Source organism: Neovison vison, chromosome 8 (genome assembly GCF_020171115.1).
Source record: "Neovison vison isolate M4711 chromosome 8, ASM_NN_V1, whole genome shotgun sequence".
In the NCBI taxonomy this organism is placed as follows: Eukaryota; Metazoa; Chordata; class Mammalia; order Carnivora; family Mustelidae; genus Neogale; species Neogale vison.
Window position 1 is genome coordinate 53,237,583 of NC_058098.1, and position 15,445 is coordinate 53,253,027.

The following is a 15,445-nucleotide window of genomic DNA, read 5'->3' on the forward strand; positions in this document are numbered from 1 at the left end:
GGCTAGCTCAGTCGGTAGAATGTGCAACCTCTTGATCTCGGGCCTGTGAATTCAAGCCCTATGCTGGGTGTCGAGATTACTTTATTAAATTAAAATTAAAAATAGAACTATATATGATCTAGAAATTCCATTTCGGGGAATATATCTGAAAAAAATACAATCACTATCTTTAAGACATATCTGCACTCTCGTGTTCACTGCAGAATTATTTACAATAGCCAAGACTATTTCCATAACAACTTAAGTGTCCGCTGATGGATGAATGGATAAAGAAAATGTGCCATATACACATGTCGGCACACACACATGAATATTCTTTAGCCCCTAAGAAGAAGGCAACTCTGCCATTTGCAACAACATGGATGGACCCTGAGGGCATTAAGCTAAGTAAGATAACTCAGACAGGGAAAGGCAAATACGGGATTACCTCCATTATACATGGACTCTAAAAATAAACCAAACTCTCAGAAAGAGAAAGCAGAGAAGTGGTTGCAGGAGATGGGGGTAGTAGGTAGAGGTGGTCAAAGGGTAGGAACTTTTAGTTATAATATGCATATGGCCTGGAGATGTAAGAGCATGGTAACTATACTTAACAATACTGTATTGCACTGTATATTTAAAAGTTGCTAACAGAGTAGATCTTAAAAGTTCTTGCCACAAAAACAAAATTGTAATCAAGGTGACAGATGTGCTAACTAACCTTAATAGGGTAATTATTTCGCAATATATACATACATCAAACTACTACATTGCACACAAACTTAATGTTATATATGCCAATTGTATCTTAATAAAGCTGAAAAAAAAGTAAGTATACAAAAGATGGATTAACTTTTTCTTCTTACCAATTTAGACAGAAAAAACGCTTATGGATAACTTTGCTGGAATTCATTATCCAAAGGTAGCTTTCCAGAGTCATAGACATATGGGAAATGGAGGTCAGTGAATATGTATTTCAATGGAAACAACAGTGGAATTCAACAGTGGTGAAAGGGTTTCTTAGGGTGGCTCAGTTGGTTGGGCAGCTGCCTTCGGCTCAGGTCATGATCCCAGCGTCCTGGGATCGAGTCCCACATCGGGCTCCTTGCTCGGTGGGGAGCCTGCTTCTCCCTCTGCCTCTGCCTGCCATTCTGTCTGCCTGTGCTCGCTCTCTCCCCCCACCTCTCTCTGATAAATAAATAAAAATAAATAAAATCTTTAAAATGGAGAAAAGAATACCTCTGACCCTCTGTTTGCTCTAAGGAGTATCATTAGCTTGGTTCAGTACTCTTACTAATTCTTTATATTTTGATGTCAAGATGTATAATTAACTTATTAATAGGGTGACTGATAAATTAACCATGCAAACATCAGAAGAAAAAAGAAAAAAAAGATTTACCAAAACATTCAGAACATTCACATTCCCTTGATGTGACGAGAAGGCACAGAAAATTCTTATTATTAACATTAACACGAGAAATTCAATTAAGATTTAATTTGCTTATTTTTTTCAAACACTGCTTCTTAATAATAACAGAAAGTAAGGCTTCATTTTAATAGCTATAGCTATCCTTTTTTTTTTTTTTTTTTTTTTTTTTTAAAGAGAGGTTGAGAGAGGGGTTGGGGGAGCAGAAGGAGAGGGACAAAGAGAATCTTAAGCAGGCTCCATGCCCAGCATGGAGTGTGACCAAAGGCTCAATCCCACCACCATGAAATCACGACTCCAGCTGAAATCAGGAGTCAGAAACTTAACCGACTGAGCCACCCCGGTACCTCTGTAGCTATCCTTTTAGACAAAAAAAAAACACACATAAGAATTCTTTAAGAATTTCTAAAAGAGGTATTAAGGTTGTGTTTTTAAAAATTCTTATTTTTTATATATTGTAACATTTTTGACAGTCAAGTCACAAATTTACTACTCATTTGCACATCTGAGGCACACACAATTTTTAAGAGCTTTTTGAAAATAAAGCGAATAGAATCATTGTATTTTTAGCATTCTCATCTACTTTTATCCTCCAGTTTTCCTTTTTAAGGTCTGAATCTGCGGATCTGGAGAAGGTTTTATGTTTAACTCAAAATTAAAATTCTGACGTTCTAGGTTTAGTTTTCAGCTGAACCTCTGTTTCTAGAGAAGATCTTTCCTCACAGTCTGTTGCCTCCAGCCTGAGAGAGAATCGATGAAACAGACAGCCAGTGTACTCAGTAGCAAAAATTCACCAGCATTTCAAAAAAACGGAAGTGAGAAAATTCTAATTATGTGTTATTTTCCAAGGCTCCCCTATGTAAATAGAACCTAGAAGTTCATTATGCTCCTTGAGTTTGGGGAGGGCAGAAATAAGTTTCAACTCCACATTATGCAAGTGGATCAGAGGCAGGTTGGGAAAGGGACAAGAAACAAACCATACAAAGCTAGGATCTGAAAGCGAGTTGGCTTACACATTAATAACCCTTTTCTAGCAGAGAGAAAGAGAGACCAAGAGAAGAAAGGTGCTTCCTTTGAGATTTCTAGCCTGAGTTTTATGTTGCCCCTCCTCTTCTCTTATTCCCACGCACAGCTCACTGCGGTCTAGGGACCCACAATTTGTTCACGGGTCAGGAATGGTTTCTTCCGTGGCCACTGGTATTTAAAGGAGCTATAGCACACCATGTCCACTCAGAATGATGGCGAAAATCCACAGGTACCATGCAAAGAAGGTTCTCAACCATGGACGATTCTGCTCCCTCCAGGGGACAGGCGGAAATGTCTGCAGACACTTTTGCTGTCATAGCTGGGAGGGTGGGTACTCCAGGCGAGCTACTGGGGAGATGCTACCACACATATGACAACGCACGGCACAGTCCTCTCAACGAAGAATTACCAGGCTGATGTCGAGAGACCTGCCACAGAAGGACAGGGTAGAGAGGACAGAGGTATGCAGTGCAAAGAAACAGAAGAATGTCATGAACAATAATATGGCTTAAAATAGAAAGAGTTTTATTACTTATTTATACTTTCCTTTAGGCCCATGAGCTGATTTTACTTCAGCCTTCTTGGGCGGCTGCCAAACTGGCTATAGTCAGCCACAGTGCTTTGAAACAGCCAGCTCAGTCCTCAGTAGCTGAAGCGTGCTAGGTGCTCTAAATAAGTCCCAGGGCGATGCCACAAGCACATGTGCTCTGCAATCTTAAAAAGGCTTCCCCGATAAAAGCAATAAGGTATTCCTATTTGATCGGCACGGCTGCAAGCAAACAACAAATGATGCTACTTTCATGGGACGGAGACCTACCAAGCAAGTCACAGCACATAACAGGATCATGTACCATCAGATATTTTATAGGGATTCTGGGAAATGACAGACACCTGGTGGTGGGTCCACCGTGTGATGTTTTGTCACATTGTGTTTTTAAAGTACGTTCAGAATTCTCTTTAGTCATAAAAAGTCCCCAACTCTAATGCTAGGTGAGGATGGAAACTGCGTCTTCCGAGATGAAAAATGAAATTAGAAAAGTGCTGGATTAATCTATCTAGGAGGATCCTATATCTGCTTTTCACTTTATGAACTTCAATTTCCCCCTGTGAGTGGGGAAAGCCTCCTTTGTCTGGGACAGTGTGATGGTGCTCCCTTCCTGACTCATCAGGTTTGTGATGGGGTCTGCGAGAGGGGCTGTAATTCAAAACAAAACAGGTGCAAGGAATAACAACTCGATAGGCAGGAACTTGACCCTTAAAAATCTGAACTAATCTTAGCTCTTACAGTCTTTAAATCTGATCTACAGATAGGTAGGGCACACTGACAGGCCCAAGGAGGCTCTCTGTGAAGCATGAGAACACAATCAAGACTGCTGAAAATCAACTTACCTTCTCTCCTATGCACATGCTCACATATCAGCAGGAATCCTCACCTTGTTAATGACATTAGTTCAATGTACAACACTCATTTTTCTCAAACACAGCTTTTCTGAGGGCAAAATCTTTCCCTCACCATCTACAACAACGGTCTTTGCGTTTGGGGATCATCGACCCCTTCTGGGGCCAGCTTTGACGGTGGTGACAGCAGCAGCAGCAGCAAGCAGGAACCGCGACAGCTAACGTTCACCGACTGCCTACCATACGCCAGAGACCATGGCGAGCACCGCTCGTGTCTGAATTCATTTAACGCCCCCACAACCAACCCGTGAGACAGTGGTATCTTCCCATTTACTGAGGCGGATGTGGAGGCACAGAAATCAACTTACCTGAAACAACACAGCTAGCAAGCAGCAGGGATAGGATCTATGTGGCGACAAACTGGTTCCAGAGGCCATGTTCCCGCTTATGTGGTATAACCTCTTCGAGCATATGCATGCAGCTTTTACATACTTACTTCTTTGGAAATTACATACTACCCTATTGATATGTACATTACTATACATCTGATATACAAAAGCAGTGGAAAGGATGAGAGAGGCAGATAATGTGCCAACCTATTCTTCCACACACATTACCATCTTGCACACCTCACTTTGAAGGCCATGGCCTGACACAGGCCATGGCCCGACACCATGCAGATGGCTTGGCCTGGCGTTAGTGGGCTCTGAGGGCTGACCTGTGCCCCCCTCTCCAACATGCTCCAGGCCTGACAGGCTTACCCGCTGTCGCCCGCAGACACCTTCAGCATGACCCCCCTCTGAGCTGTGGCTCATGTCAAGTCCCTATGCCAACAAGAGAAAATTCTTTAAAGGTTTATCCCAGACCCAATGTCCCCACGAGGCTTTCTCTGAGCTCTCCCCTCAGCTGTGTGCTCTCAGCCACATGCCGGGCCCACACCACGGCCATGCATTTTTGTGTAGTTGTTTGTGGTGTGGATGGCTTGTTCTCCGCCTCAGCTTATAAGCCTCTTGAGGGTAAAAAACGTGCTCCACGTTACCTTTTCTTTGTATCTTCCATGGCATCTTGCATACTCTTATGCTCTTAATTAGCACTCAGTGTTTGCTAAATAAAAGAACAAGTACACATTCTCTCTGTTTACTGCCCATCTCTAAGACCCAAGTCCAGAGAGTTACAGGAAAGATCATCCTGGAAAACAGGAGATACGATTAGATGCTTTCCTCTTTACCTAAGCTCATGGGATCCAAGATAGACTGACTGGCTTATATTGGGAAATGACTTCACACAGTCCCCAGTAATCTGCTTGTATAGCATGGAGACTTCATAGAACATTCTAGTTGCTAAAGTAAAAGCATCCTTCCTGGCCTTGTTTATTTCACTACTCACTGCCTCCTCTGTTAGCATGTCCTTAGAGTTAAAGGTAATCTTGAATGTACAGACATGTATAGCAAACCTAGTTTCAGGAGAAAAGAGGTTTATGTTTTACTTAAAAAAAAAAAAAAAAAAAAAGGTTTTCCTTGTCTCTTAATGGGATTTGCTCAAATGTTACCTTTTCAACAATGACTATTCTGACAGCTCATTTAATAGTGCCATTTGCCTTCCTCTCTAATCACCTCTTGATTCACTTTATCCTACTCTGCTTGTTCTTTTTGTCCATATTAGTTATTACCTTCTAATAAATGATATAATTTACCATAACAAATTAGAATAAATTCTATTATAATATCATTTACTCCTTGATCTGTCTCCCTACCTTCTGCATGCAAGGTCTGTGAGGAGAGATCTTTGTGAGCAAGGATCTGTCTCCTTTGTTCCCTGATGTATTCCAAGTATCTAGAACAGTGTTTGGCATGTGGTTGGTACTCAGTCAGCAGAATGCACAAATAAGTAGACGATGTCAGCTTCCATTTCATTCCACACCTTGAAGGCCTCAGAGAGTGTCACTTTAGCCTTAGAATGTTCCTTCTCTCATCCGGAGAAGTGGTAGAACATGGCAGCTAACCACACAAGCTTGAAAGCTTTGAATCCCAGCTGTGCTTTTGCTAAATTATCCCTGTATAGCTTTAGTCAAATCTTGTAACCCTTCCTGCCCTCGGTTTTCTCATTAGTACAATGGGTATAATACCCATCACTCAGAGGCGCCTCCACAAGCACTCAAAATATGCGCGCGCGCACACACACACACTCACTCACACACACACACTATATATGGACTCAGTAACTGGCACGTGCGTGTGTGTATATATATATTCTTTTCATTATTACTTCCCCCACTGTAATCCCAAACAGTGACAAAAGCCTGGGGTCACATCTTCGGATAAATCTAAAAATCCTGCATATCAGGAGTACAGAGCACTACAAAAAGCAGTAGCACTATGGCTGGGACAGTGACAGTGCACTACAGTCAATGCGCCAGACCTGGCAACAAAAAGCTGTCTCCTCCACCCAGAGAAAGCTCCCTAAGTAACACATACCAAATAAAAGCCTTTCGATATATATAAGGAAAGGATTAATTCATCTTCAGAAGTAGCATTTTAATTAAAAATGACTTTTCTGGGCTTAGATCCAGAAAGGAATATATTGCCAAAAGGTAAGATTTAACAAGGTTTAGCTCTTTCTTTCCTTTTTTTTTTTTTTTAAATTAAAGTGCTTCCCAATCCCTTTCACGTCAAGGCACACACAGAAAATAATCTTTCTTTGGCACCCCAGGACAAACAGATGCCACGGCTCCCAGCTGCAGGTGACTGCCTAGAGCCTCCAGTCCCGCTCAGCCCCACTCAGACTTGCTGAGAGTTAAAGGAATCAATAAACACTTGGCACATTCGCAAGTACACCATTGGAGGATTGCTGCCTTAGCCCTTCCTGGACTGGAGACCTTCCTAGCAACTTAAGATTTTTCTCCCTTCACATGAACACCAGTCCTAGGGAAGAGAGAAAGAATGAATCTGGCCACTAGTGACCAGAGCAAGCATTTTCTTTATGACTCGGTCCAGAAAAAAAGCACACTGACCAGCAATCCATTTATAACTTACAACATCAGCGTAATTTCATGCTTTTGTTTTTACTTTCCATTCTGAAATTTTATTTTCTGTGTATAAAATAAACAATGGACATAGGCCAACCTTAAGTCACCAAATGGAATCTATCAAGCAGTGTTCTATTTCTGGGCTGCTGGAGCATTCTACTTTATGTTTCACAATTTTGTACTTGTAAGAAATGTGAAAAAGATAGAATTTCTCAAGCATAAGGTGTGGTCTTACACGGTCACTTTTTTAAAGATGGAATCAATCATTCTTTTAAATTCAACTCTAAGTTTTGGGGTAGCACCTAGTAAAAAATACATTTTCTAAAAACATTCATTTCCTGATATTAAGAAAATGCTGACAGAATTTATACTTAAGACTACCTCTATCACTGATTTTCTTTTTGTTTCCACTACTCTCTGCCACAGAGAGTTAAGGAAGGTTGGTCTTATCCCTGTTTTCCTGAACTTGAAGAAATTTTTCCTTCAGAAAAGTAGCTGGATGAATTGACCTGCCTTTCTTTCTTTCCTGGTTTTCTGCTTTTTTTTTTCCTCAAAGGTAATGCCAAGACCTGCCTCTAATTTTGTCCTCCTGCTGTCCTGCCCAGCTGCCCAGCCCAGCTGTTCCCACCCCCATAAAGATCCTAACTCTAGGCCTGACACAGAACATTCTAGACTAAAACAGACTGTTATCTTAGTCTCCGTTTCCTTTCATGCCTGATGCCCTATCTGGCAGCTCTATCTTTTGCCTCATCTTCTTTTCTGTTATTCATATGCTCCCTGGTCCCTGAGGGTTCAGCTGGCTCACTTGGCTTCTAACCCACAGCTCCCCAGACTGGGAGGTAAGAGCCTTAAAGGCAAACTCATGTCTTCACCTGTACCTAGAACTGGGTCTGAGTCTGCTGAATTGAATGCAATCTTAACCTCTTTTTCATGTTCCCAGCAGCTCCCAGGCCCAGAGCCCACAATTCCTGTGGGTGTCCATGTTTGAGAGGTTTTGTCACACCCCTTAAGGATGACGCAGGTATGTCAACTTCAAACTACAACATAGGTCCCAATGGAGGATTCTGTATTTTTAGGTTCAGAATATTAAATGAGAGACCAAACAGAAATGATGAGAAAGAGATGAGTGGAGAGAAGGAAGGTGCAATGCCATATAATTTCACCTGTAAGTGGAATCTAAAAAACAAAAACCACAAATGAGTAAACAAATAAAAAGCAGAATCAGACCCGTAAATACAGAGACTGATCGCGGCCAGAGGGGAGGGGGTGGAAAGATGGGCACAATGGGTGAAGGGGAGTGGGAGGTACAGGCTTCCAGTTATGGAATGAGGAAGTCATGGGAATAAAAGACACAGCACAGGGAACACAAAAATTTCCTAATGGCGACGTAATGGGACAGATGGGAGCTATGCTTGTGCTGAGCATACAATCACCTGTAGAGCTGGTGAGTCACTATGTTGTACACCTGAGACTAATGCAACACTGTGCGTCAACTACACTAAAAAACAGAAAGTCTTGGGGTGCCTGGGTGGCTCAGTGGTTAAAGCCTCTGCCTTCGTCTCTGGTTATGATCCCAGGGTCCTGGGATTGAGCCCCACGTCGGGCTCTCTGCTCCGAAGGGAGTCTGCTTCCTCCTCTCTCTCTGCCTGCCTCTCTGCCTACTTGTGATATCTGTCAAATAAATAAATAAAATATTAAAAAAACAAAACAAAACAGAAAGTCTTTTACTACTTGTAGCCTCTTAGGGCTTCACTGACTTCCTCTGTCCCTCTGTTTTTATAACACTGATTTACTTTGTTTCCAGCATCGAATCAGGTTTTCAGAACTGAGCAACAAGGGATTAAAAACAGAGTGGAGATGGGATTCTTTGTCTGGTTTCCCGAGGCAGAAAAAATTATTATTCACATCAACTATCAGGAGTGATTTCTCAACACCTGGCAGGATTGCTGAGCGTTTTAATGAAATCGCACACGCAATTTACATGTGTGATTTACATTCTACAGGAGGTGCTCAAAAATGTTAATTTTACTTCTCTTATCGCAAACTCACCAAATGCGTGGGCCTAGGCTGTCTGAAATCCATGCCGGCTAATATTTCCTGTCAACCCAAGTGTTCAGTACTGCCACTCAGCTTCATGGCCAGAAAAGTGATTTAGGATTCTCCAAGTGTAAAAATCAAGGCTCCAAATTTAGGTAGTAGGGGAAGGAGGTGGAGAAGTAAGAGAATTAAACAAGGTGTTCAACAGATGATGCTGGCAAAATCTGAGAAAGTTTAATACCAGCAAAGGGATATTTAGAACTGTGGGTATTATGTGGATTAACTGGTGAAAAAAAGAATACCTTTGCCTAGAAGTTTCACATAAATGCAAAAGTGGTTTTTCTGCTTCAATAGAAGCCAAATTACCTTGACTGTCCTCTTTATTCACAGAAGAGCTTCAGTAAAGAAAGAGCAGGGACCACCTCTTACAGGTTTATATCATGAGAAAAAGAAGTGAAACAGAAAATGAAAAAAAACCTCAAAATTCAAGTTTCTATTTAAAATGGTCTCTACTTCCTTATGAAACACCAAAATGTGAGCTAAGTACCCTAGAATCAGAATAAATCTTGCCTTGTAATTGTTGACCAAAATGCTTCCTCAACATAAGAGAACTTTTTGAATGCCAATATGATTTCTTAGGAGTGATAAGTAACCTAGTAATAATGTTAAGGCCCCAACATGAAGAATTTTGGCAACAAAAACAGACGGTTAATTCTACTTAAAAGACAGGGTAGCCCTGCCAGCCAGTGTTGTTCCCAAATGAGGTAATGTCCATGGCTCTTATCTAGCCTTTATGGAGATTTAATGTCATTTACCATTGGCTCTTACCAATGGGCTGCATAATCTCACCTTTTCTCATGTGTGTTACTTCTATCCATGTCAGCATTGCAATTAGAAACCTCTGGTTTTTAAAATGATTAAGAAACTGATTCCCACATGTCTTCTTTTGATGCATGTCCTATAATTTGAGTCTTGCTTCAACCGTTCCAGAAAATTCAGAGATCAGTATAGTTCTCATTTTCAAGGTATCTTATAGAAATACTCTGAGATTTGATATATTTATGTAAATATTTTTCAAAGAAGCCAAAATGTGTAATTCAAGAAAAAGTTCTGTGAAAGAACTTGCTTTCACAAAATGATTTCCTCCTTTCAGAAAAAAGGGAGGGGGGCTATTTTATATTTATTTAGCTGGCTCTGAAAGTCCCATGGAGATTCTCATGCCTTTCAATCCCTAACACCTCTCTTCCAGGTGCAGCCTTTTATCGGTTTCAAAGGTGGCTTTATGTGGAGAAGGAATCCAAAAGCTGTAGAAAGGAAAGAGAAAAAGAGCCCTCCCCATCTTAACCCCTTAAGCTTTCCTCACAAAGAACAACAGAGTGAAACCGAACTATTACGACACAGACGAGACACCCAAATGGGACACGACAGAAGGGTTTTCACATGCCTTTGACTTCCTTTTTTCACCCAGGGTACAGACCAATCTTGGTAAAGACAGGAATCCGTTTGACAAACATGAACATGACACCTAACACCCAACGCCCATATTGTTTGTTCTGTTCTGTTTTCAACAAGCCCTTCACCTCCCAACTCTCAGGAACAAAAGCGACAGCCACAACCAATCTGGAGTTACAGGGCTTTTACCTTTCTGGGGAGTTTCGCACTTTGGGTCCCAGGAAAGTCAATTTGAGATATCAGAGGCAGCCCAGAGACAGAGCAGAAGACCATGCTTTGTTGCCGGGCAGACTGGTGAGACAAAGGCCTGACCTGTTAGGGCTGCGTGTGGGAAACGAGGCTGGGAGGCCCATTTGTACAAGTGGCGAGACAGCCAAAGAAGCAATTCCAGCCTTACCGCTTCTGACAAAATTTAGCCAAGAGTTGATCTGCAGGGAAGAAAATCTGCTGGCTGATCCCCACTCCTTCCTTGATAATCTGAGCCCCCTTCTAACTCAGCTGCAGAATCTAGACATCTTTGAAAAGCCTGTTCTTTGTTACTCATTACCACCAGCTCCTAACCTTCAAAGCACCAGAACTGGACAGAATCAAGTCACCTAACTTGTATGCACCTCAGGATCCCACGTTTAAAACCAAGATAATACCACCCCGTCTTCTCTTCATCACTGAGATATACTGAGGACCAAGAGAGGCGAGTGCCTGAGGGTCTTCCCCAAAGAGACCACCAAAGGCCCACAGTGTATACAACACAGACCAGAGGGTCTGCCCTGGGGCCCTTGGGGGTTACCACGCTCTTTTCAGATCTGCAAGATCAAACTCTTTCCAAAACACCACTAGGCCACTCCTTCTCGTGCAGTACACAGTGGAGTCTGCTGGGGCCACAAGGTGTGTGATGATGTCATCACTCTAATCATGACTAATGGAATGTGTGCTTGTGAGTTCTTGTGCTGTAAGATTTTCTGTTTTAGAGTCTAGTTAAGTATCAGTAGACAAAAGCTCTTTGGAATCTTCAATAACTTGCCTGCGGTTAAAGAGGCCCTGAGACCAGTGCAAGACCAGCCAATCCGCAGCTTGGTCCCACTGAAGCATGCAGTTCCCAGGTGGGTCAACTTCTCACCCACCCTGAGCCTTGCCATGTGCTGTTCTCTCTGCAGAAGGATTCCCCCTCCCTCTTCGGCCTGGCTAGTTTTTTTCTGCTCTTTACTTAGATGTTGCTTTCTCTGGGACACTTTCCTTGGCTTCCCCAAAATGAGTCAGATGGCCTTGCCGTGTGCACGCTACACTGTGATTGCCCAAGTTCAGGCCTTTTTTTGGCCTTTGACTCCTTTAATGCAACAACTGTTCCTACAGACACAGCAGTATGTTGGAGGCATTCCACAACTACTGGCTGAATATATACAGTGACCAAGGAAGGCAAGAAGACATCTCTCTTGCATTCATTCTCACCTAGAGGGAATCAGTTACTAAAAATACTAGTGTCCACTATAGAACAGGCTCACTAAAGCTAGGATAATAATAACAAAAGTAACTATATACCATATTATGTACCTGGTGCTATTCTATGCACTTGATATGCATTAGTTCATTTAATCTTCACAAAATCCCTAACAGGTATACATTACTATGATCCTTATTTCAAAAATGAAGACACAACATTATAGGTTAACTATACTGTAATTAAAAATCAAAAACTTAATAAAAACAATGAAGAGACAGAAGTGTAGGCAGTGAGTAGTAGATCAGAGATGGATGCCAAGCCTGTCTGGTTCCAGAGTCCCATACTCTTAATCACTCTAGCCTCTCGTGTCGGCAGTGCAGAGCTCAAGCTTAGAGCATATATTGAGATCCCAAGGCCATCTCTCAACTCTGCTCACAAACCACGCACAAGATTTGATACTTAAATCCCCCTCCAATGCCGACCCACCATGAGTGACCCCGGCAGACACATAAGCAGATCTCACCAGTACCATCTGTTTCCTAGGTAAGAGGTAGGGCTTAAGATAGACAATTTGAGGGGTGCCTGGGTGGCTCAGTGGGTTGGGGCCTCTGCCTTTGGCTTTGGCCATGATCCCAGGGTCCTGGGATCGAGCCCCACACCGGGCTCTCTGCTCAGCAGGGAGCCTGCTTCCTCCTCTCTCTCTGCCTGCCTTTCTGCCTACTTGTGATTTCTGTCAAATAAATAAATAAAATCTTAAAAAAAAAAAGACAATTTCAGTAAGAAGTCTATTTCTCATTCATTTGTTGTACTTTAGTCCTTTCTAGAGGAAATATTAAAAGTGATAAATATATTTGTATATTTATTAAAAATAAAAAGTCTTTGCTGTAGCACAGAGAAAACGGAAAAGTGGGGATTGACCTTTCCATGTGCTATGGTGTTACACTGCTGGGGAAATTCCCCGTGATATGTATAACTCTCCTTCTGTGTCTTGTACTAACTTCTCTTTCAAGGAATGCCCACAGCTTCACCCTGAACAGGGAGTGGCCCAGAACGTTCTGCAGGCACTTGATGGAAAAGACAAAACTCTAAGTGGTTCAGAGAGGTAAGTCCGAATGGGAAAGCTTGCTATGTAAAACAGGATTTATTGCGAAAGACGATCTGACTGAATCACAGTGTGATGCTGTACTTAAATGTTTTTTAATGGAAAAAAAAAAAAAAAAAAAACCACCCCCAAAACAAAAAACCTAGGAAATACCTTTTCTTTCAGCAATAGCAAAAAGTTCTACAGATAAAGTTAAAAGCTTGTGTATCTTGGGTGATGGACATTGGGAAAGGTATGTGCTATGGTGAGTGCTATGAAGTGTAAACCTGGTGATTCACAGACCTGTACTTGTGGGGCTAATAATACATTATATGTTAATTAAAAAAAAAAAAAGCTTGTGTATCAAATCTTAACCTGCTAATAGTACATGAGAAATCAAACTTTATTCTGTGCTGTTTGACACAGAGTAACTGTATTTACCTGGAGAAGTGTCCCATGAATATGGTTCTGCCGGAAACACTGGTCAGTGTTGTCGGGGAGTTGGGCCAACAGAGTTTGGATGGTAGCAGGGATTTCATCTACCATAACAAACGGGACCAAGGCACGAGCTGCCATTTCACGGGACCGGTAGGCAGGCGAGTGACCGCATCTGGGGAGACAAAAACACAAGGTCATTCAATACTCATTTCTACATTTGTGCCTTTGTATATGCTCATGTTCTATCTAGTTCCAGATGGGACGAGCTGGGGGAGATAGGAGTTCCCAGTGTTTTTTTATACTTCCCTTATGCTAATGATTGTATGTGTGGGTTATTGTTAGCTCTACAGGTGATTTTCCTTTTCACGTAAATACCATTAATATCTGTGGTTTTTATCACAGGCATAAATGCAGATCAGCTCTGGGAATGATTCAATAAACAGGTAGTAGCAAAAATAGCTTCCTCCTCAACAATCAACAACTATTCACTGGGAACTCAAAATGAACAAACGATAAGTGCCAAGAGAAATAAAACAGTCATTGTGAGGGAGCCTATACTCTGGTTGGCAAGATGAGCAGTACATTTGAGAAGATGACCAAAAGCGCAAGACCGTTCTGGGAAAGTGATAAGCAAGTGATTGTCATATTACGGCTACGTGAGGATAAGACTGTAGGTCGTGGTATCGAGAAGGATAGAACTCAGGAAAGCAAGCATAATTCTAAGAAGGCCGAAACCAGGAAGTTGTTTCAGCCAGAAACAGTGAGATAAAGAAAGGGTAAAAATGCTCAAGGAACAGGTAGATGTGGTCTGACTAAAGCAGAGGCTCCGAAATAACATTGGAACTTCAGGCTGAGAAATGGGTCTGGCTAGACTGGGTAGTGCCACAAATGACAGACTATATGATCTTGAACTTATTGTCAAGAGAATACGAGTTGGACCCTTAAGTCACTGAATCCTAGCCTCTGGGATGACTCACACCCAAAGAGCTTGAATAAAAGCCAGTTCTTAAATCAGTGAAAGTCAGAGACAAGTGGTATTTTGAGATTCTACAGAGGTCATTGGAAAGGCAGGTCATCTAAGGGCCTCTTGACTTTGCAAACACTCAGAATCTGCGAGCCCACAACCATTTTGTTGAAACTGTGCACTTGAGAGCCTTCACAGAGATAGTGTTATTTGAGGGGAAGGCCCAATACGGTAGGTCTTGGCTTAAATAAGTTCTTATCTAGAACTCACAAGGCTCCATGATCTTTTACCCAATTTAAAAAGTAACTCAACTCATAGAAACATCTTAGACTCAGAGACAAGGATGGGGAAGATTAGAAGATAGTAGACTCCGTGAAAGAAAGAGACAATCTCTTGCTTTGTTTTCAAAATTACTTAGTATTCCAAAAAGAATTACTGGTAGGATCTGGGCCATGGTAGGCTTAGCATGTGGAGGGACAAAGCCTATGACTGAAATGTTTCTAATACCCAGAGTATCACTGACATTTATCTTAGTATGACAATAAAAGAACAGGCACAATTTCTATACAATTTCTGTTTGGAATGAGCCAAACAATTTCATTATGGGGAGTGGTAAGTCAAGCACTGTGTCATTTTTTTCCTCCTACAAGTGTAGGTCTGTGAGATGAGTCAATCACCACACACTTTACGGATGGGGAAGAGCTTACCTTACATGGTACTGTAAAACCCTGAGAGCTAATGTTACAGTAGGTAGCTAGAGATTTCCCAGTGGTCTTTGACTAGGTTCTGCCAAATCACCCATTTTCTACTTATTTTTCCTTTAAAATGATTAAATGTTTAATCTTTAATTGGCAAATACATTGAAATGTTTGCTTTGGCTCATGGTGGGTGGGTGGGGGTGGAGATTGAGAAAACTTCACTTGACAGAGAAAAGAAAATACTCTGAAAATGCTTTGAGATTTAATTAGCAAATGACCTCACTCAGCCCAGTCATTTGTCGGAAGCTTCCCCATCTGTCTGTCCCCAACCCCTCCAACACACACACTTTGTGTTAGTGTGTGTTTTATGTTACCGAACTGGGCTCTTGTATATAAATGTTTCTTTTCAAATACAAATAACTCTGACATGGTTACAGATGTTTAGTTTCTAATTAGCAGTAACTGTACACTAAAGAATGCCCC

At 41.7% G+C, this 15,445-nt stretch overlaps 1 protein-coding gene across 6 annotated transcripts in view; it reads right to left on the reverse strand.

Annotated features, from left to right (window-relative positions):
- The window catches only part of THADA (THADA armadillo repeat containing), a 321,965-nt gene that overhangs the window by 133,891 nt on the left and 172,629 nt on the right, over positions 1 to 15,445 (reverse strand). For all 6 annotated transcript variants that reach the window (XM_044263601.1, XM_044263604.1, XM_044263603.1 and 3 more), the window contains one exon: positions 13,304 to 13,472. In XM_044263601.1, coding sequence (XP_044119536.1) covers positions 13,304 to 13,472 — 169 coding nt within the window. The remainder of the gene's footprint in view (positions 1 to 13,303; positions 13,473 to 15,445) is intronic.